Source organism: Ochotona princeps, chromosome 1 (assembly GCF_030435755.1).
Source record: "Ochotona princeps isolate mOchPri1 chromosome 1, mOchPri1.hap1, whole genome shotgun sequence".
In the NCBI taxonomy this organism is placed as follows: domain Eukaryota; kingdom Metazoa; phylum Chordata; class Mammalia; order Lagomorpha; family Ochotonidae; genus Ochotona; species Ochotona princeps.
In genome coordinates, this window is record NC_080832.1 from 80,816,659 (window position 1) to 80,840,869 (window position 24,211).

The following is a 24,211-nucleotide window of genomic DNA, read 5'->3' on the forward strand; positions in this document are numbered from 1 at the left end:
GCAGGCACTGATCAGCAGCAAAGAAAAACTGTAAAGGCAAGGTGCTGGATTTATTCAGGCTGCTAATGCAACATCTCCCAGCAAGTTTAAAAGAGGACAATATGCTACAAGCCAGCCAAGAGTAAGAACTTTGAGAAGTTTTCCCATTCCTCCTGCACTAAAAATTCTTTGTGCCTCCGTTTTCAAGGGCTTTTGGATGCTCCCTCAGTAAGGTTCCTGGACATCCGTGATGGTTCTGGGCTGGTGCTACCCTTTGCAGAAGGGTCGAGTCCATACTCCTTAGCTTGAGGAAAGCTTACAGAATATAAAAGGTCATCAAGAGAAAGAAGTTGCCCCTCAAAAAGCACCCAAAGAAAATCTACAGATTCTGGCTCGGTCTATGACCTCTGTAGGAGGGGAGATGAGTGCCCAAAGGGGATTTCTTCAAATGGCTTAGAACACTATGCTTCAAGGAGAAAGTGATCTTGGGGCCTTCATGGAAAGTGCATTTTGATGGGCCCTCGGGAGTGCTGTGACCTGCACTGGGGGCAAAGAGCAGCAGGGAAAGCAGAACTAGGAAAATTTAGGTACACAACACACATCTCCTACTTCATGGTTCAGCTTCCCCAACCACCTGTCAGATGCTGCCCTGCAGACACCTCTGAAGAACTGCTGGTACATCCTCAGGCCACAAAGTTCTCAGGAAAATAAACTGTATGCATCTACCTACATCTGTTCTGATGCTACAGGTCTGAATTTGGGCTCAAATGGGGACAGGTAGGCTGAAGAGCAGAATAGTCAGTTCTAGCCTTAAACCGAAATAGAAGATTAGTCTGAGATGAAAAGCAACAGGCTCAAAGTTGAGTCCCATTAATAAACCGAAAAAATTATTAGAACATGTCTTCCCAGATTTTTTTCCAGCAGTTACAGTCATGGAAGTCACAACTCTAATCTTCTAAGGGCAATGCCAACTTATTTGAAGAACTGTGTCTCTGGCACCAGATTAGTTTTGAATTAAACTAGAAAGTGTAGTGAAGGATGAACGAGCAAAATAACACCAGAGTGTGGAGCGCACTGTCTAGTCAGACACACAACAGCTCCCACAGTCTGACAGATCTGCGAGTATCCGAGTGTCTCCTTGCGTGCCCTTCAGGCTCTTGACTAGAGATGGATGTCCAGGGACTGTGAGATGGTTGGTCTCAGGATGGGCCTTCTCCCCTGTGTCTGAAGGAGTTTTTCAGAGTGAGAATTACTGTGCTACTGCTGTATAGTGACCCTTGTTCTTATCCCAACTGCAGAAACTAGACAGAGGTGAGAATTGGCCCTCTGCTATCTCCTAACTTAAATAATGACATTAAAATTCTAATCATAGCTATTAGTAAATGACCTGAGCTCCTATTGATTAAGAGGCAAAGATAAAGATCTCAACGTAGAAAGCTGAGACAGACAGATCTAGCATTTGTGGGAGGACGAGGACAAACCAGGAATGCTTCCTAATGTCTAAAGCTTTCATACTGCTGAAATAATTAGGAGGTGGTACTGGTATTAGGCACACTGATCCTCATCCCATATTGAGTGCCTGAGTTCAAATCCCAGTGCTCCTTCCAATCCAACATCCTGTTAATGTCTATTCTAGGAAGCAAGAACCTTAAGTACTCGGATTCCTGAAACCCATGTGGAAGGTCTGGTCTGGGTTTCAGGCCTCTAACTACAGCCTGGCCCAGGCTCCACTGTGGCAGGCTTTGGGAATAGAGCCAGCAGGTGGAAAAGCACGCTCCCACTCTTGCTGTCTGTCCCTCCTAGAATTCACTTTTTGTGTCTGTCTATATCAAATACATAATATTTTAAAATATATTTTATGTAACATTAGAAACCAACTTTTTGTTAGAATATTTATGTTGCAATGAATCTTATTTTGTTCAGGCAGATTTAAATGTAATTAAAAGACAGGAATGAAAATACACTTCTGGTCTTCAACTGACATTATATCTGAGGCAAAATAATTGTTGAAATAAATTATATAAATATTTATATTAAAAATTAGAATCTACTCAGTCTCAATATTTACCATTAGGTTCTCTTCACAAATCCATCAACAAACTCTGAAGTGCAGTAATTGTCACATATCCCCTTTTTTCCATGCACAGTTCTATATTAGCTCTCACTTCAGAGGCTTATTTTAATGTAATTTGCTTATGCTTGAAGATCTGTTATTAATTGCTCTAAAATACTTCTCAGTAATAAAGTATGTAAATTAAAATAATGTTTTTCATTTTTAGGACTCCTGACCTTATATGTAAAAATAGATTTCTTCTGGATTCACTTCCATAGGACAGAATTTTGATGCATAATTGATCAAATTTGTGATACATGTATTTAACACTTGCCTTCATGTTTTTATTAACAGACTTGGGATGAAATGTAAGTGTTGAGGATGGAAATACAAAATTGGACATGGTAATTTAGAAAGCAGGTTCCCAAAATGAAACCATATAAATGTAGTCTGGAGCTTAAGCTTCCTTCGCTACCACTGCTGGGTGAACACAGTTGTTTGTGGTTCATGCACAATTGCTCTATTTATATCATGCATCTCCTTGCCTGGTATGAAGTGAGGTCACATTTACAAAATTGGGTCCTAGAGATAGAGTACATCATTTTTGCTAATCTGTTCTTTCATTCCATTTCACTTAGTTACGTAAACACATTCTATCTGCACCTAAGTAGATAACAGATGGAATTCTGTTATTGCAGTAATGTTCTTATTTACATTTCTTTGGCATCATTTCAACAGTGAAATCATGTTTTGTCATCGTTTTTAATTATCAACTGCCAGCCCCATCAGGATTTCTTCTAATCTGCTCACAGCAAAGAAGCAGAAATTACTTGAAGTTGGCTACGGTGTTCGCTGTCCTGAGTTTACTCTCTTTCTCAAACTCCATGTGGTTATATTGATTCACTCCCCCCCCCCCTTGTGTGGTAACATTGTATTATAGTGAGATTAGAAAGAACTGAGGAAAAGATGACCATTGTGAAAGCGGAAAGCGAGAAAGGAGAGGTGTGTCCTTAGGGAGACTAACTTGTTAGATACGCATATGAAAACTGAAGTCTAATAATTGGCATTTTTTAAAAATATGTGCACCTGCTCATCATCTGGAAAGTCTTGAATAACTGTATCCATTTTGGAGATGACTGGTATGCAGAAGCTCTCCAAGTCCGCATTACACTCAATGTTTTCTGGCTTCTTCTTTTCTGCTGCTCAGTCTTGCTCTAGCCACGTTGACATCCTGCCTTTCCCTCAGTGCTCTGGGTGCTCTCCCACATCAGCATCTGGGCTTTTCCCAACTGCCCAGCCATCACCTTCACAGTGATATCTTCAACTTTTTCAAAATTTCAGTCTTATATACATACCATATGGCCTGTTTTTCCTCTTTTCCTTTTGACCATAACACATGGTATCAAAAAAAGAATGTTTAGCAGTTACTTATTAAGATTCATTTATTTTAATCAGAAAGTCAGATATACAGAGAGGAGGAGAGACAGAAAAATCCAACCACTAGTTTACTCCAAGGGGCCATAATGGCCAGAACTGAGCTGATCCAAAGCCAGGAGCCAGGAGTTCTTCCAGGTGCAGAGTCCCAAGGCTTTGGGCCATCCTCTACTGCTTTCTCAGGCCACAGGTTGGGAACTAGAAGGGAAGCAGGGCCGCCAGGACATGACCCATATGGGACTCAGCACCTGCAAGGCAAAAACGTTAGCTACTGGTCTACTGTACCAGACCCAGTAGTTCATTTCCAAGGGTTAGAAGTATCACAGCATAAGCCACAGAGAATTTGCCATATTGTGAGATCACACTTTGTGGGAAAAGGGTCTCAAGGCATGGCCACTGTGCCCCTTAACAGCCCTGTTTTGCAGTGTGTCAGGAGGCAGTCTGGGAAGCCTACCGGATCTTTCTGGATCGCATCCCCGATCCAGGGGAATACCAGAATTGGGTCGACCTCTGCCAGCAGGAGACCTTCTGCCTCTTTGACATTGGGAAAAATTTCAGCAGCTCCCAGGAGCACCTGAATCTTCTCAAGCAGGTGAGCCTATCCACCGTCTGGATGTTTGAGACACCAGTCAGGGTCATGGCCAACCTCACGTCCTGTCCCTTTGAATTTCACAGCATAACGGTTGGTTGAAGAAATGTTAGAAATGTCTTGTAAGGCCATGAGGACTATAATTCTTCCAAACAGCATTGTTCAGGCAGGTTTAAATGTAGTTGAAAGGAGAAGAGAATGAAAATAGATTTGAGCTCTTCAGTTGGCATTATCTCCTGGTAAAATTACTTTTAATCTTTTTTGCAGAGAATAAAACATAGAAGCTTCTCAGAGAGGTAAGTTCCCAAAATAGAGTGCTCAGAGATTTTGACTTTTTTAAAGGTAATATAAGGCAGAGAAACTAAGCTATTTTACCCTTACGATTTTATGCCATCCTTTAAGATCTGTATAGGTTATCTTGACAATTTATGCATATATTACACTGAAGATTAAAATATTAAAGGAAAGTAGATAGCTCTTATAGGTTGAGACATGTTTGTATTGTTTGCTGGTAAAAGTAATTCATCACTGGCACACATATCTAATGCATTGTTTCATAGAGCATTTAATAGTTTGATTTTTAGAAATCCTAGTAAACTACGAGATACATCAGGAAAATATACAGTGAGAGCAAGCTGAATCGTGAACTCTCATTTGGTATTCTATAAAGTGTTAGTACTTCTCAAACTGAATTACTGAAGCACTGAGTTATATCTTCAACCAGGACTGAATGTCAAATAAGAAAATCAATATGCAAAACAGAAAACAGAAAGAAAAGTACACTGGATAAGATTATTTAAAAAGAAATTTTGTTGTCAAACTCAACTCACAAATTGCATACATTATATAGCATTTAGACACTCAAATCTGAAGATACGCTACGTAGATGAATTTGAACATGTAAATTACTAAAAGTGTTTACAATGCCTTTTACATTTTTTTTCTTCATTCCCATTCTGACATCAACCTGGCCCAGGACTTCATTAATTTACTGTGAAAAATGTCAACTCATCTCTCTAACAGATGTCCTCGACTCAAATCTCTCCTCCTTACTTTGCATAACTGATACTAGAATAGTTAGCCTGGAATATTCCTTTTGTTACATGAGCCCTGCTCCATGGCTGTCAAAAGGATCCCACCTCTTCTCCTTGCCCCTCTCCATATTTGATCCCCAGCCTTCTCCACCTGCCTCTGTAGCAAGGAACTGAGTGGCAGGTACTGAATCATTAGCACCCTCCGTCTTCTGAGCAGGGCAGCCCCTGACGAGGGGAGTAGAAGACAGAGGCGAGTGAGCTCAGCTCATTTTCACATATCCACAAACACAACATCTGTCAGATCTTGGCATGCTACTGGTCTCCTTCAAGTTCAGCTCAGCTCCTATCTGGCAGCCCTATCCACGGAGCCTTCCCTCTTCCTCATTCCTGGCATCCTCTCATCCCTCCAGCCTGCAGTTAGCTGCAGCACTTCATTATCATCGTTATACACTGGTATTCTTGTACTCTTCCCACAAGCTAGGAAATGCACCCCTTATTCAAATTTCTCACATTTTTACACTATGAGTGAATTTTTCCTGGTAGATATCTTCACCAGGTGGAAACCAAGCTAATTAAGACATTTTTGCCCTTGGCCTTCAACTTTGACTCTTTATCCCTGACCCCACTGCTGCCAGCAAGGCACTTCCTCACTTCCCAAGATCCACACTCCCTTCCTCCCAGCTGTAACCCGAGGCCTCTCCCTAGGGCCTGCAAGACTTTCTTTCCCATCCTATCTATCAAAATCCTACTCTTTGAAGCTCTAGTCCTGCCTTCCTTGATGCCTTCACAGCCTATTTGTGCCTGCAATAATCTCTCCTCACATTGAGCTTTGTACTCTATTTGGTAGTTACTTTTTTTTTTTTAATTATTTATTGTTTAACTTCAGTAATTACATTGTATTATGTGACACAATTACATAGATACTTGGGTTCTCCCCACCCCTCCCCAAACCCTCCCACCATGGTGGATTTCTCCACCTTGTTGCATAACCACAGCTCAAGTTCAGTTGAGATTTCCCCATTGCAAGCGTATACCAAACATAGAGTCCAGCATCTTATTGTCCCGTCAAGTTCAACGGCTTCTTAGGTATACCCTCTCTGGTCTGATGACAGAGCCAGCAGAGTATCATCCCAGTCAATTGAAAGTTCCAACATACCATCAGCAAAAATTTACATCATTATGGAATTAATTGACATAGTAATGAGTAACCAATATGTTAAAAGTAAATGCGGGTTCCCAGCCACCTTCTGTGCCCTAAAATGTCCTTGCTTTATCTTGTTGCCTTGAGAGAATATACACTCAAGAGTCAAACCTCAGATTGTCTTGTAATTTCTCCAACTACTGCACAAAATTGATCAAAGTGCTTATTTTGTTAATCACTTGCATGTGTCCAGTCACTCTTTTATGAATTTGACAAACCTATTGCAAGGCTAGACTGATAGGAAAATCTCAGTGCTAGCATAGTAACTTTGTTCTCAAGGCACAGGGATGTTGACTAATTTAAACACAAGGTTATCTACAGACTCATTCATTTTCAAAAATAAACAGTAAATAAAGTAGGGCAGAAGCCACTAGGAAGGAAAAACTATCAAAATTAACCAAGTGTTGATAAGTACTATAAACTTTAAAAAGCAAGCTGCCAAAGCCAGAAAGACAGAAATAGAATCATTCAATCCACTCCTGTACCTGCCAACACAGCTTGAGAACAAGAAAAAGGGAGGAAATTTTTACATTAGCTATGAATACTAGATTAAAAATTGAGGAAAAATGTTTACTTCAAATCTTTCCAGAATGCAAAACACATTCTTCTCACCCTGACAAGCCCACCAATCTACCAGCTTCAAAATGATTGACACGTAAGAGAGTGGAATATCTGAGTGATCCAGCATCCTAAAGTGCGACTCCTTGGCAGTGGTAGAGATTACCAGTTTAGCAGCAAAGCTATACCTAATCACCAAGGGCAAGAATCAGCATCCAGCACAGGGCTCTGCACAAGGTGGGCTGTTGACCTGTGGCTAATGCCCTGGGTACCACTTTCCTAACTACTCTCCTAGATTATTTTCTTTTTCAAAGCAAAAAAGAAATTAGGAAATCTTAACTATAAACAAGAATCTATGACGCAAAAAGAAAAATTGTAATTACTATGTTTGTTGTAGTTAGGGTTTATTTATGATTTCCATACAAATATTTGTTAAGCACATACAAAGATATTTTTAAAAGGTCTTGGAAATGCGTATTAGCTTCTAATTCTATTTAATGAAATTTTTGCAGTTCCCTCATGTTGTATTAGAATAGCAAGAATAGCAGATTCCAAGTTCCACTATGAAATCCAAGTTTGTTTTACCTGTGTGCACCAAGATAGTCATGCATTTTTAAACTGACATTCATTTTATTGGGTCAAATTCCATGCCAGGATAATATTTTATTACACTTATTTGTACTTCGTGAATTGAGTATGGTATAAAAATGTAAGTGCTACGCTTTGCTATGACCTATCTGGATGCTTGTGGAACAAGTAAACCTGTAGCCATTTCCTTTCACTTTCCAAAAGAAATTTAGGAATATTGATTAATTGCCACATAAAGTGTCAACACAAGCACAATTCTTTCTATCATAGTAACAAATATTTCATTGGGCTTCAAAAAATTATTACATTGACTCCTTTTTACATTAAGCTTTCTAGACTGGATCAATGTTATGCACAGATAGTCCTGCCCCCACTGACCCTGGATTTGCCTCTATAATACCTTCCACATTACCATTCCATGTTATCTCAAACCTACCCCCAACTTCCTGGCTGGTCACTATTGCAAGCAATGATTGTGTCCAGAATACACAGCTAGTATTTGCTACCCAAAAATCTACCTGTGTCCCTTACCATAACCACAGCAATTACTTTATTAAATAAATTTGATGACCTCACATATTTGCAGACCTGAGGAGCTGATTTTTTCAAGAATACTTCTATTATAAATCATGCCATTTGTTTTCTTTAGTATAAATACAAGGCAAGTACAATCTGACTACAAATCAGGAACTGAAGACCAGCTTTGCCAACTGTACAAACTCCAAGGCCACACACAGCCAAGATGGTGGAAACCTCGCAGTCAGTCATTTCAGAAAGTTGTTTATATTTTTCTTCAATAAGAACGTATTCAAATACCACCCCTGTAACTTGCAATATTTGAAAGATATGTAAATACAGTTTTAAATCCCTCGTTTGTTTGGCTTATTCAATATAGACAAATTTAAATGTATGTTTCCAAATGTTATCAGGCTCTTTCACAAACTCTTCTTTTTGATTGTGCTAATAGAAAAGACGAAATATCTACAGAGGAGACATTGGGAAAGTCTGATGAAACCCCGTTATTTTCAACAGGTAAGATCAGATCTTCTCATCCTATCCACTTTCTACTTTAATGTGACAGAGAAGACTGGGAGTTCCCATATGTGCTGCTTTACTCACTCGCCATGTCGAGGGCTAGACCAGCCCAAAACCTAGTCCAGGACTGAGCCATCTGCTGCCATGTGTCAGGGAACACATTACCAAGAAACTAGAATCTGGGGCCAGGGCCAGAACTCAAACCCAGGTACTTCCACCAGGGACATAGGCATATTATCTGGTGTCTATCACAAGTTCACTCACCTCTACCCTCTGAACTTCAAGCCAGTAGGAATACACCAGTATTTACAAAGCAATACTTACTTGAGGTTGACAAAGAGGATAATGTACTTTCTCAAATTGAGGTTGCATTTTTCGTCTTACAAATAATCTAAATTCATTGTCTAAAACTAGTTTAATGTAGAAAGATAAAGCCAAAACATTCAGTATCCTACAATTTTAAGGGAACCATTATCATTTTGTCTGTTTCTTCTTATCTTTCTTCTATCCACTATTACCGAGACCATACTTAAAGTTTTCATCATCTTTCCAACATTGAATAGTTCCAGAAAAACTTACTCAAGTATTTGATGACTTCCAACATTCTATTGGATCCAAGTAAATGAAATTTAACCACTCATTGCTAACTGATACCATTATAAATATTGCTTAAATAACACTTAGACACATAACTCTCAAATTATTCTTTAAAATTGATTACTAAAGTATGAATGTGACTTCTAAAGGCTTTTAAGAGATTTTGCCAAATTTATTTTCCAAAAATTTCATTTCCATTTCAGTAACCTGCTAATCAAAACAAGGTCCTATCTCACTCCAACTTGCCAATAGTAAATATTTGTTTTGATGTTTGCCAAAAGGGAAAGGAAATTAATTTTTCCTGTGTATATCACATGTTTAGAATTTCTCATATTTTCTGTTATAGTCTTAACATTTTCCCATGTGACTTTAAGAATAGTTATTATTTTCCTAATAATTTTTAATTGTTTTAGAAAATTAAATTTTGAATACTTAAAATCTAGGAATTGAAAAGATTTTAGTTAAATTTTTAGTATAACTTCCCCATTTCTTTAACCTACTGTCATTAAAAGAAACTTGTTGTGGTTATAAAATATCTTAAGAAGTTTATGGGAAATAAAAGGTAAGTTTAATTTTGGTGCAAAAATAATTGAAGCCCAGCCTCTGAAAGCTGTTCTAAAAATTTCGTTGAAAAGTGTTACTATGAAAAAATATGTATGGATGTCAAACAATTGAGTCAAAAACTTTAATTCCATTTTCCATGAAAATATTAAATTTTCCTTATGTCTAGACTTTGTAGCAAATAAACAATCCTAACCCAGCCAAAAGTATGAAACCATTACTACTAAAATAATCTCTAATAGTAAAGAGATGTGTAGTTGTTCATTTCCTTTATAAGAAACCTAACTTTGACCTGTAACATTTAAAATCTTTACTACTAGAGAAGGAAATTATATTTCCAAAAATTGCTTCACATTGGAGCAGACATTTAGTGTAATGGTTAAGACACTACTCAGAATGCCTACATCCTACCAGAGTGCCTGCCTTTGAATCTTAGCTTTGCCTCTGAGTGCACCTTACTGCTGATGACCTGGGAAGCCACGGGTGAAACCTCAGGATCTCAGCTTCCTACAACACACATGGCAGGCACAGATGGAGTTAAGCTCCTGGCTTTATCCAGACTCATCCTCAAGTTTTGGGGAATAAGCTTGTGGATGGGATGGTATGCTCTATGGCTCTCTTTCCTTCCCTCCCTTCTCTACCTCTCTATCAAGCAAATGTTTGAGACTGGTTTCATTTTCTAAGACTTATTTACTATTATTTGAAAGAGAAGGAGAGATGGAGAAATCTTCCATTCACCGGTTCAGTCACTAAATGATCACAATAGCCAAAGTTGAGCTGATCTGAACCCAGGCATGAGGAGCTTCTTCCAGGTCTCCCACATGGATGTATGGGCCTAAGGACTTAAGCCATGATCTGCTGCTTTCCCAGACCAGGAGCTGGATTAAAGTGGAACAGCTGGCTCATGAACTGAGTGCCCATGAGATACTGATACTGCGGGTAGAAGCTTAGTAAACGATTTATTGAAATAAAATAAAGTAACAATGTAAACCCGACTTAGGCAATAAAGGTTTTAAAGTTTATTTCCCCAATGCTTCTGGACACTCAAGTATAAGGTTCAATTACGTGTACTTCAGCAGTCAAGATTTCCAAATAGCAGCTGCAAAAAGAATTACCAGACTCTAAACAGTAAAATTCTCATCTTGCTTGTCAAAGACTTAGCATTAGTAATGACTGCAAAAAACAAAAGTGGAAAATCTTCAATGATACAAATTCAAGAATACCTTTAAGACTCAATTTAGTTACTTCTTTTCCTAACTTTCTGCATCTCAACCTTCTCCATCAATGTTTTCTTTTTCAAAGATAGCAGAATTTTGGTATATAATCTGGCAGCGTCAAAATTAAACTTGCCCTCTTTTTGCATTAACCTTCAACCTTACAAACACTAGAAGAAAATACTGAACAGTATAAGACATTCATTGCAACTGAATTTTTCAGTTATAATAAACTATTTTCTGTTAAACCTAATCTTGAGAAAGTTTGTTAACAGGGAAATTTTCTGTGTAGCTTGTGTGAAGAAAGTGATGGATTTCCAAAGCAAGCTAACTGCACTACAAGTTAAACCAAATCTACCCAATAGTTGTTCTCAATATCCTAGATGATATTTCTTTTCATGACAAGAAGATGGAAGGATATCAAGCATTATACTGTATTTGCTCTCTTAGCACGGTAGCCAAGCACTTACTTTACTGTAACAAAAATGTGGTATTAAACAATTGTTCTTAGAATCAAAGCTTGAAGATACCTGGTAACAGCCTGGTGAAGTCCCAGGTGAAGATCATATTCATCTCAACTGCTCACAGCATGGGTATTCCCACTAGGGCTCAAACCAAAGATGCCAGGAATTGCACCCTTTGATATTCTGATATACTACAGGCCACCTTTCTTATTAACAATCAAAAAGTCTTCCTCCCTGGATGATTACGATATTCTCTACCTCACAGCTCCAATACCCGCCATGACTCCACATGCTATATGGTTATTTCACAGCATCTCAGTGATGAGCGGTCATTTGTGATTGCAGATGCAAGAAAATGCATACTGTTCAGGGAGCAAACAACCATCAAATCATCTTCTAGTAATCCTGCTTCCCAAAGCACAAGAATAACCTAATACATCCTTATGTTTTTTTCCTAGTTAAGATTAAAATGGATAGCAATTTCTGGCTAAATAAAAACCAACTGATCATAAAAATACTTTGGAAAAAATATTGTTAACAGGAAGATATACTATAAAATAGTAATACATTTGTAGTACACTGCGTACCTTTTTTCATCTCAGTAGAAGGTAGATTTCTATTATATAGGGATATTTAAATATGTCAAAACATTTGCCACATTCCTGAGATGATTTATGGTGATTATTTAAAAGGGGATGGAATTGATATCATCTCAGTGTTCAATATTCTCTTGGATTACATGAGTAGAGCTCTAATGCCTCATTTCTTATTGAACAATTCTAAAATTCTTGGAAAATTTTCAGGGGGATGAATTTAGGTAAATTTTTGTCTATGAATCTTCTATGTGGTTACAAAAAGGAAACTTCATCAGGTGTCATTAGGCAGAACCAACTGACCATAACATATATGGGAGCACCAAAGTTGGGTTTTACACAGGCTGAATAAGGAACTTTACTAATATCCAGAGTGTGAGTTACACATTTTCCTCAAGAACATAGTTATATGATCTTAAATGAGTTCCAAATGCACCTAACATCTGTACATTTCAGTCACAAAAAAACATGTGGAATTATTTTATCCTCATTTAAACTGCTTTAGCTGGCCCAGCGTGATAGCGTACTGGTTAAAGTCCTCAACTTGCACACACCAGGATCCCATACGGGCACCAGTTCTAATCCCGGCAGCTCCACTTCCCAGCCGGCTCCCTGCTTGTGGCTTGGGAAAGCAGTCAGAGACAACCCAATGTCTTGGGACCCTGCACCCGCATGGGAGACCTGGAGGAGCTCCTGTCTCCTGGCTTTGGATAGGCTCAGCTCCAGCCATTGTGGCTGCTTGGGGAGTGAACCATGGGACAGAAGATCTTCCTCCCTGTCTCTCCTCCTCTCTATCTGCCTTTCCAATAAAAATAAATCTTAAAAACTTGCTTTAGCCTCACTCTCATGTCTAATTTTTCTTCATTTTCACAGATGTTGCCTCACTTGCACCCCTCCTTCCCTCTCCTGTTGATACACACCTCAACGAGATCCTCAACCATACCCTCAAAGAGACCAAGAAGCCTCCAACTGTAAGAATCATGGGGAGTCTGTCTTTTCCTCCATGTGCTCATTTGTGTTTCTCTAGTGGAAGAGAATGGGTGGACTGGTCATCCAACACTCTTGGTGTGGGTGTGTACCACTCTGGTCAGGAATTACTGACTTTGTGCTCTTTGGTTTTCTCACTTCTTCCTAGGAACTGAGAGTTTGAGCACTAGGCCAAGGTGGAAGAATCAGAAGCAGCTTAGTTATCTCTGGAGGATAGGGATGCTTTCCATCCAGAGCTTCACAGAACCTTGTATATAGTGGGTACTCATAAACATTAGAATGAATCAGTCAGGCAATAGAGCACTCTCCGTTAAAATATAAATGATGGCAGGAATAGGGCCTCTGCTCTCAATCATGTTCAGCATGAATAGGTCAGAGAGATAACAAACCTATCAAAATATCCTCTGTAATACTGGAGGGGATATAAAGTGTTCTGCGGCAAAGAGGTGCATTGGCCAATATTATGGATGAAAAGGTACACAGGACAAAAGAACTGTTCATAACAAAATGTAGTGTTAGTGTGTCAGTCCATGTCTCATTTCTAGAATGAAATAACCAAGACATGATAACTCCATGAAGAACAGAGGCTTATTTACCTCACAGTGGAGACTGAAATTCCCAACAATATGGTGCAATCTCCAGACGACTCCCTCAATGGCATCACCTCCTGGCAGAAAGCAATAGCTAAAGTACAGGAGTGTGTGGTAGAAAGAGACCCCACTTCCAAAGAAGCCAGAAAGACTGTTTAGAAGTCAAACTTAGGCTTTGTAACAACCAGCTCTTTTCAGAGCTCACTCTAGGAGATCAGCATTCATGTGCAGGGCTTGGTCCCCATACCTCAGGAACCTCTCACCAGTTCCTGCCCCTTGTACTTCCCACCACTTCACCACTACCACCCTTAGCACAATGCCTCAATTCAAACACATGAGCCCTTGAAAGAAAATCAACTGCTGTGGTTTGGATGTGGGTTATCAAAAACAGCAATATACAAAGCAACACAGCATTACATAATACTTTCTCTTTAAGATATCTTTTATTTATTCGAAAGGCAGAATTCTAGAGAAAGATTAGGAAAAGTAAAGAAAAATCTTTCATTCAATGGCTCACTTCACAAGTGACCCCAACAGATGGTGCTGGACTGGACTAGACAGAAGCCAGGAGCCTGAAGCCTTATCCATGTCTCCCACATGAGTGTAGGAGACCAAGTAGTAGGGCCGCCTTCCACTGCTTTCCCAGAAACACTAGCAGTGGAGTAGCTGGGATTCACACTTGCATACATAAGGGATGCCAGAGTTGCAGACAGTGGCTTAAACTGATATGCCACAACACTGTTCCCAAAAGTAAGAAAAATTTAACCTTCCAGAAAAATCAAGACCAGACACTCGGTGCTAAAGTGTCAAAACACTGATTTTGCACAGGTGGTAGAGCCATGGCAGCAAATGCTGAACAAGTGCCACAAGGGCCAGTAGGGTAAGAAATGGTGAACCAGAATGTGATTCTTCTTTTCCCAGCACTGCCAGTGCAACCTTCAGGAGATTAAGGAGAGCATCACATGCACTACCTGAGAAATCTGAAGGTCAGGGCATGGAAGTAAGTCTAAAATTAGTCAAACAAGTTGGAATCAGATTAAGGAGTGCACTGTCAGACAATCGCTCCCGGAGTCTGAAATCACTCCACCAGTCATGTCTCCAATAAAGTCTGAAGGAGATACAAATAAGTAACAGGGGTTATTTATCTTGAGAAATCTTTAATAATAGAGTCCCCATCCTCTGAGGATTGGCTAAATGTTTCATTTCACATTCATGGCTTGTTTCTTTTAACATCGTTTCTGTCACCTGCATTGATTACTCACTCTCTCATTCAAACACTATGAAAATCCTCTAACTGCTAGGCACTGAATATGCACCAAAAATCTTAAGCCATAGCCTGCACAGAAAGTTTAATACAATTAAGTACAGCAAAATAAGTTTAAGTACTGTAACTGAAGCTGTCAGGTGTTTACTGGAACAAAATAAGCCAGGAGGTAACAGAAATACAATCTTTAGTAATGTATATTCGCCATGTGTTGTACATAAACGAACCCAAATTGTTTGCTTTGAGAGAGTCAGTAATGTATAAGAACTGTGCAGGATCCAGATCCAGAAGATCATAAACACGGGGGTGGCGGGGGCAGTGGAGGGAATACGCATGGAGAGACTCTATGTGACTTTTTGATACATTGGGCATTTGGATGTTAATCTGTCTACAGAGTTCACAGGAAATGGAGATTTCTTCAGCCCTCAATGGTCAGAATTTTTATTACTTTTAAATTATTAGAAAGAGGAGCTCTTCCAATTGTTGCTCATCTTCCAAACACCCTCCACTGATGGAACTGGGCCATGCTGAACCCAGGAAACTGGAACTCTACCCAATTTTCCCATATGTGCAGCAGGGACTCAAGTTGTTGATTCATTGTCTGCTGCCTCCCCAGGGCACTGGTCCGAAGCCAGATGAGAAGCAGGGTGCTTGGGTCTGGAATCAGGCTAGGAAGTAGATGTCCTAGCAGTGATTTAACTGTTCCCTGGAGAAATATTTTACTTGAACCAAGGGGTATCAGTTAAGAGTCAAAAATGCATGTGTGAATGTGCATTGTGTTAGAGGTGGTGTGCAATTATTTTTGCTGGAAATGAGAATAGGGATTTGCTGAAGAGCATCATGTGTGCTGAGAAATCTGGAGATCAAGGCATGGAAGTAAAACTAAAATTGGTCAAACAAGTTAAAATCAGATTAAGGACATAGTGCCAGACAAAAAAAATTGTATGATTTTTTGGGAGTCAGCATTGTGGCACAAGTTAACCTGCCATCTGCAACACCAGTATTCCAAATGGGAACCAGTTTGATTGTCAGCTGTCCTATTCCCAGTCCAGCTCCCTGATAATGCACCTGGAAACAGTCCAAGAGGGCCCAAATACTTGGGCCACTGAACTCATAAGGCAGATCAGATGAAGCTCAATGTTTCAGCCTGACCCAGCACTAGCTGTTGTGGCCATTTGGGAAGTAAAATTATAAATGGAATATCTGTCTCTTCTTATAGCTCTGCATTTCAAATAAACAAATCTTTTTTTAAAGTTAAGAAAACAGAGTTAGGGACAAGGAGAAAGATATCTTCCATCCACTGATTCAGTCCCCAAGTGGTCACAGCAGTCAAACTGGGCCATGTGAAAGCAGGAACTCCATAGAGATCTCCTGCCTGTGCTTCAGGGTCAGAGCACTTGTGGCATCTTTCACAGCTTCCCAGGTACATTAGCAAGGAGTTTGGTTGGAAAGGAACTAGCTACTTCAACTGACTAGAACTTCAACTGACACTTATATGGGATTATAGTATTACCAGCACTGCAGACAGCAGCTTAACTCACTGTACCATTACACCAGTTCCAAAAGTTCAGGTTTTAATTTATAGATGATAGGGAGTCTCTAAAATTGCCATGGGAAAGGAATGAAAAATTCGTATTTTAATGTTTTAGTAAATATAGGCCGTAAATAATGTAACACTCCACCCAGAGGCTGGGGAGAGAATCAGGTAATGGAGAGATGTTGATTAAAGAATGCACCAATTCAGTTACATAAAAGGAATAAACTCTTGATTTATTACATAAGAAATTGTATGTTTCAAAAGTTCTGAAACATTTTAGATGCTTTCACCCCAAAAAACATGTTTGTATTATGAGGACTATACTAGTCTGATTTAATCATCCCACATTGTAATCATGTATCAAACACTCAGCACCCCAAAAATATACTCAGTTATTTATCAATCAAATTTAATTATGGGCCAGCACAGTAGCCTGGTGGCTAAAATCCTCACCTTGCATGCCCTAGGATACCGTATCAGTGCCAGTTCATATCTTACTTCCTATCCAGCTTCCTGCTTGTGGTCTTGGAAAGCAGGAGAAGATGGCTCAAAGCCTTGGAAACCTGCACCAGCATTGGAGACCCAAAGGAAATTCCTGGCTCCTGGCTTCAGATTGGCTCAGTTCCAACCGTTGGACCACTTGGGGAATGAATCAGCAGATAGAAGATCTTTCTGTTTCTCCTCTTTGTATATCTGACTTTGCAGTAAAAACAATTTTTTTAAAAATTGTTTAATTAAAAAATAGAATAGGAATAAATACAATAGCTGAGGGTAACTTCTAGCTTATACCTTTAAAGAATTCATTTAAATATTTTGTATGAACCTGAAATTTGCCTTAATAGTAAGCTTCTAGAGAATAATTCTGTATACTACTTTTTTACCATCCCATAGATATATCACTGTGCTATACCCACAGATTTGCAATACATGTTTTCTGAGTGAATAAATGAAAATCATTTTTAACAATCTCTATAGCCTACTATATGTGAATCCACATTCTCCAAGTGCCCTACTCAAATTAGGTGTCACAATTATGGAAGCTATATTTTAACAAAAATGAAGGAAAATACACCTGCTTCCCCCCTCCTGACCTCCACAACAATATCACTGGTTATTCTCCTTTCAATTTCCTTAACTTGGATTTCACTAAAAGAGACCACATATGTAACCAGAGACATGTAATTTTAAGCATTTCTTTAACTTTTTTTTTGAGAAAGCTGTACCAACCTCAGTAGCATCTGAGAACACAAAGTTAAAAATCCATCAAACTCCATTTTGGAAACATAGTTTTGGGTCTAGTCTGTGCCCTGAGAGCTCATGTGAATTCTGAGCAGTGAAGGGCTCCTGGTCATTCCCAAGTCAGAGGGCAAGGAGAAGATTCCTTGCCCATTGCAGTCAAGGCCACCACCAGATCCTCAGGTTCACCTCCAAGGCTGGCTAATTATGCCATACCTGAGAGAATCGTCAAATGCTCTCCTGGCTTGATAGTACTTTCTAGTGGGTTTCAATGTGAAGTTCAACCAACTGTTATCAGGAAGCCAGTCCAGACTCTTCTAGGAAGCATTATTTCAGCACTCAGATGTTTTGTCTAATTCAATCAATTCTGAACAAGGATTTCTAGAGTCAGACAATGATGTGATAGAATCTTGATGCACCAGTGAGGGAAGGGGCGAGACAGAGGAGTTAGAAAGAAGCAGATAAAGTTTAAACCATGTGGGTATGGAGGTGCGTAAATGATTTCATGAAGACCCATCATAAAATGACAGTATTTAAAGACTTTAAACAGTTAACTCATACTGCTAAATTGTTTCCCATTGAAATTCAGAGACCACCATACATAATAGGATCTTTATCCTAAAAGCACTTGAACCTTGTTGGTGTACTCTTTGAGATAAAACACATGTATGTTACAATAATCCCATTTATTTATGGGATAAACTAATGGAATTCCTGGGTTTTTTGTTTTATTTTCAATCAGGAAAGAGAAACATGGAGACATAATGTCTCCAAGGACCTACTCGAGAAAGTGGAGTTTAGCATCTCTCTGGCAAACCAGAAGTTCAAGGCAGAGCTCTCTGACTCCCAGTCCCCATACTACCAGGAGGTAGCAGTCAAGTCACAACTTCAGGTAAGTAGAGGCAGTCTGCACAATCACATCCCAAGTCACAATTCAAAACCCAGTAGTCAATGGACCGTAAGCTCAATTTCTTCTAACGAGGCATTTCTTTATGTATTTATTTAAAAGCTGGAGAGATATACCCTATACTGGTTTACTCCTCAACTGTCTACAATACCTGGGACTGAGCCAGGCTAAAGCCAGGTGGCTAGAATTCAGTACACATCTCCCATATGAGTAGCAGGGATATAAGTACTTGAGCTGCCTCCCTGAGCACACAATAGTAGGAAGCTGGAATCTGAGAAGAGTCGGGGCACAGACCCAGGCACTCCAATATGGATTGCAGGTATCCCAAGTAATGTCTAAACCCTGAACTAAACACCTGTCTCCAGGCATTCATTTTTTTTAACCAGAAAGAGTACAAGAGGCACAATGGTAAAAAAAAAAAAAATGTTCACACAACTTGATCTCATGGGAAGTTCTGCATTCCATTTAGATTGTCTTTAAATATAATTAGATCTTCAGATTTAACTGAACAGCACTATGCAGGTATTGATGGCTGGCGGTTTCACAAGTACATAACAATTCCTGAATTAAAAATGTATGTTTACATTAGTATGGCATTTTGTATGCTAATCCTACTTCAGTGAAGTGAATTAAAGTAATCACATATACACCAAGTATATTACATGCTGGGCTCAAGTATGATTTTACTTAATATTTTGTCTTTACTTGGGATTTCCATTTTTGCAGTTAATGAATAAAAGCCATGACATTTTTCATGGGTAATACTGTAAGGCAATTATCTTGTCCATGTCATCAATTACTGAATTACCACTTTCCCAAGAATTTTCTTCCATCTATGATAATTATCATATCATTCTGTTTATTAAATTTAAATGCTCTTCAATTTCCCAGCTATGATAAATCCAGCTATGATACTCAATATGGCATCTATGAGTCTAACATAAGAAGCCCCTGCCTTCTTTTTCAGCCGCACATAGGCCCACTGGTTTCCCATCCTCTTCCTCTCCACGTTAGTTCCTAGAACTATGACGGCACTTCAAAACCATGTGAAAAAGAAAATATGTTCATTTCATTGTAAAGTATTTTCTAAATTCACTGGCTAGTTTTTTTCTCTCCTAAACTATTTTCCACGAACTTTGTGAAGACCCCCTCATACAAAGGATTTGCAAATTTTCCTTATTTTTAGCCTTCACATGCATTGCTTTTAATATGGAAATGTCCTCTCCCCATTCCGGGTGTCACACCTCCCTGCTGCACTCGCCTCACCCTAAAGGCCACTGTCCTGAGACTTCTTGCTTACATGTTTGTGCCCTTCGCTGTATTTTCACCTCCCTTCTGTCTTGTTACCTTCACTACCTCTAGAATATAAGCCTCTCCTATAGAGCTGGAACTCTTCCAACTCCCAGTGTAGAGCGTGGAATTTTCTACTCGGGAATTGTTCATAGAAATACAACTGAAGGGCCCAGCTCAATGGCTAAATCCTCACCTTACAAGCGCCCAGGTCCTCTGTGGGTGCTGATTCATGTCCCAGGTGCTCCATCTCCCTCCAGCTCCCTGCTTGGGGCCTGGGAAAGCAGTAGAAGATCCCCAAAGCCTTGGGACCATGCAGCCAGGTAGGAGACCCAGAAGAAGCTTCTGGCTCCGGATCTGCGTGGCTCCAGCATTTGAGGCCATGTGGGGAGTGAAGCAGCAGATGGAAGGTCTTTCTGTCTCTCCCTTCTCTCTGTAAATATGACCTGCCTTTCCAATAAAAACAAATCTTTAAAAAAAAAAAAGAAAAATACAACTGAAAATAGAAACTTCCACGAGACTAATTATGAACTATGTTCATGGATAGATTAAATATACATGAATCTTACTCAGGCTAAGAACACATGGGCTTTTAGTTATCATACTTAGAGTATATAATACACTTTCTTCTCATTCAGAAAGGAAGTGAGAATAGTCTTAAATTTTTAATTCATTTTTATCAGAGACAGATTTACAACGAGAAGAAAATAATCCTCCACCTGCTGGTTCACTCCCCAAATGGCCAAAATTTCCAGAGCAGAACCAATCCAATTCCAGGAGCCAGGAGCTTCCTCCAGATACTCCATGTGACCCAAAGCAGAGTCCCAAAGCTTTGGCTCATCGCCTGTTGCTTTTCCAGGCAACAAGCAGGGAGCTGGACTGGAAGTGGAGCAACTAGGACATCAAACAGCACTTATATGGGATCCATGAGTTTGCATGGGGAGGACCAGGTAACTCAGTCATCACACCACGTCCAGCAATAAAATAATCTTAACCTCCCACCTCCCCCTGAATTGGCATTCTGCTAATAAAATGTACAGAATTATTTCTTAAAACTTCAAAGAAAAATATTCAATAGAGGTATTTATGTAACAGAAGTACTTGACATGAGTATCTAGGAATAATCAATTTTAAAAGTTTGTTGACTTTTTCATTTGTTTTTCTTTTTAACTTTCAGCAAAGACAATATAATCAGTAATTTCACTTAAATCATTGTCCTCAGATTCCACTAACCTGTGATTGATTTTTTTAAGTACCTTAAATAATCTGAAATGAAAACACATTTGGACTTTTATATGCCTGAGTCCTAGTCCTGTTTCTGCCCAGAATCAGCCATGAGAATGTGGACATCCTTTACTCTCCCTGACCTGTTTCCTGTTGAAAATTAATGATGACATCGTAGTCCCTTTCCAAGTCTAAATTGCAAAGTTAATAAATAATGGTAGTATTCTTAATCCTGTAAACATAGCAGATCTGATTTATCCTGTAAGTAATATTTCTCTTATTTTGTAAATGAAGAAATTGAAACACACAGAATTGAATCCATAGATCCCATTGAAATCACATTCACTGTATCACAGAGCAAGATTCCAGCTCCAGAAGCCTAGTAAACAAGAATCCTTGCTTGAAATCACTATGCTAAACCTTCCTAATTTTTCACAAATAAATACCTCTCGGCAAAGACCACCATGTCATCAGAAAATGGACCTGTCCCTTATGACATCTAAAAGAGACTCTCTGGCAACAAAGGGCACATCTTTCAAGTGTTGTTCCAGAGACTTCTCACATCAGTCCTGCTAGTTCCATTGGTCCAGCTGCTGATTTCTCCAAGGTGGAGCCCAAGATGAAAGTACAGGTTTACAGCCTGTGATTCTCTCCCAAATTTCTGATCAAGACCCCACCACCACAGCCTGGTGTCAGCTATCAGCCCCAACACAGCACAATGCCTGCATTAGCACAGCCATTCGGGCCTAATCAGGAATTAATGGACAGTGTCTTGCAGTAATTTAATTTTCACAATAAACCTAATGAGCAATTTAATACAAATGTCAACAAGAATCGCTTAGTTGTTGTCTGAATGCTTTCTCCTGAGCAAATATTCCCAAGAACTCCACATGCTTGCCTTTTTATAGCCCCGTTAATGTACATTCCAGCAGAAACAGGGAAACCCTTGTGCATTTAGCACTATTAATAAGGTTAACTGGGCACTTAATTAGCTATCTAGTGGTTAGTGCTCCATGATTGGAAAGTCCCCAAGAAGATTATTTAGCTGAATTAACTGAAGGCTTTTGTCATCTCCTCCCTAGAGAGCCCCTGTAACTTTCTAAACAATGCTTATTCTTAATCATGCACAGGTTCACAAACAGGGCATGGACACACCAATGAACCCCAGCCACCCCAGTGGCATGGGGCAATCTTGAGTGGGGGGACAGCCCTCCCCAGCTGTGTTGCCTGTTGCCAATGCTGCAACCGCTATAGGACGACCCAGAGGCAATACTGCACTTGGACTGTTTTCTTATGTTTAACAGCACCTCTGGCATCAGACACTAGCTCTCCTGCTGCGAAGACTCCAGCCGATATTTAAATGTTCAGCACCTGGTTCTGTTCCTGGAACAGAATGACAAGTGCTCCGTAGCCCAAAGTTCCTTGTCACAGGAGGAAACACCAGATCTGGAACCTGTGCACAGGACTTCTCTGCATACGATATTCCTCAATAAGAATGCAGACCAGCCATGCAGACCTGTAACCCCCTGGTTCTGTTCAGCCCATGAGCTTGCTCCTAACTTCTGTGGGGGACCCCCATTCTGCAGAGTATTTCAATACCTGAAGACTTATTCTGCTCTTTCCAGGCTCCATACAGTGTGGTCACTGGGGAAATAAGAGAAAATCAAGCCCTCAGGAAGCTAGTATCCCAGCAAGAGAGGTAGTGGATAAGCAACACACAGTGCAATAATACCCACTCATGGCCTAGCTATGTGCCAGGCACTTGTTATTTATCAGTTATTCCTTACAGCAGTTCTAAGGTATATTTTTCTCCAACTCTGGTTAAGTATATCAAGATTTAGAGAGACTAAGTAATAAACTGAAGCTCACACAGCTAGAAAATAACAGAATCCTAAACCAGGGCCCACACAAGCATCTCCTCATCACTTCAGTTCTTATGTGTTCGGGAAATGAAAACTATTTTTAATATTGGCACAAGAAAAAAATTAGGAAGCAAATCAGTCTGCTGGGGGAACAAAATGTCAGGATGTACTTCAAAGCTCCACAGAAGTGATTTGGGAATTATCTGTATCATTGCTCTCTAGTCCTTGGCATGGATAATAGAGGCAGAAGTAATTTTAGATACAATGACAACACAGTGGCACATTGAAGAGCTGAGCAAATGAAGAGATAAATTCAACTGAAGTAGCAATTGCTGAGTCCCTACTATTTGAATGACCATTTGCAAGATGCTGGGAAGGAGGGAGGTAAAACTGAATATACAAGATCTCAGGGACCAGACCAGTGAAGGGTATTGGCATGTATTTCATGGACATTCATGGGGCATTGCTGTAATCAGCCCTAAAGTAAAGAGCAGAAATAATGGAACCTCTTTTGGGAGACTTAAGAGATCTACAAATTCTAGTAGGGAAGGTGTTCTGTCCAGCATAGAAATTAGGAGTGGGTAAGAGAAGCACTGAATGAGCAAAAGGTTTCACATATTGCATCTTGGCCTGAGACAAATTCATATGGACCTGGAGAAGTAGGTGTGTATATTGTATGCAGGGACTCATGTATCCCTGTATACATGAGTCAGTTTGGTATCAGTTAAGAACACAGTATTGGGCCCAGCAGCGTGGCCTAGTGGCTAAAGTCCTTGCCTTGAATGCGCCAGGATCCCATATGGGCACCAGGTCTAATCCCGGCGGCTCCACTTCCCATTCAGCTCCCTGCTTGTGGCCTGGGAAGGCAGTCGAGGATGGCTCAATGCTTTGGGATCCTGCTCCCGTGTGGGAGACCTGCAGGAAGTTCCTGGCTCCTGGCTCTGGATTGGCACAGTAGTGGCCATTGTGCTCACTTGGGGAGTGAATCATCGGACGGAAGATCTTCTCTCTATCTCTCCTCCTCTCTGTATATCTGACTTTGTAATAAAAATAGATAAATCTTTAAAAAAAAAGAACACAGTATTGACCAAGGGGATAACAAAGGCAGGAAGTGCAAATAGTAAGGTATTAGAGGTAGGGATATAAGGTGAAGACCCGAGAGGATCTTGAAAGTCTTTGTGAATAAACAGATCTTGTTCAAAGGCAGCAGAGTCAATCCAGATATTTTTAGTGGATGACAAATGAGATTGACTACAGTTTTTTCTGAACAAATACCTTCTCCGTTCTCATCCCCACCAGTACATCTAAAAAACCTATTCTACACCCCTTCTGCATTGCCATGCACAAAAACCTACTGCAAACTGTGGAAGTGGGGGTAGGAAGGGTAAAGCTGCCACTTGGAAGCGAAAGCCAT

General features: G+C 39.8%; 1 protein-coding gene across 1 annotated transcript in view; it reads left to right on the plus strand.

Annotated features, from left to right (window-relative positions):
* IMPG1 (interphotoreceptor matrix proteoglycan 1) overlaps window positions 1-24,211 on the plus strand; it is a 123,379-nt gene that overhangs the window by 35,248 nt on the left and 63,920 nt on the right. The window contains exons 2-6 of the mRNA XM_058669552.1: window positions 3,879-4,058; window positions 4,323-4,351; window positions 8,404-8,468; window positions 12,774-12,871; window positions 18,257-18,406. Of these exons, the coding sequence (XP_058525535.1) occupies window positions 3,879-4,058; window positions 4,323-4,351; window positions 8,404-8,468; window positions 12,774-12,871; window positions 18,257-18,406 (522 nt within the window). The remainder of the gene's footprint in view (window positions 1-3,878; window positions 4,059-4,322; window positions 4,352-8,403; window positions 8,469-12,773; window positions 12,872-18,256; window positions 18,407-24,211) is intronic.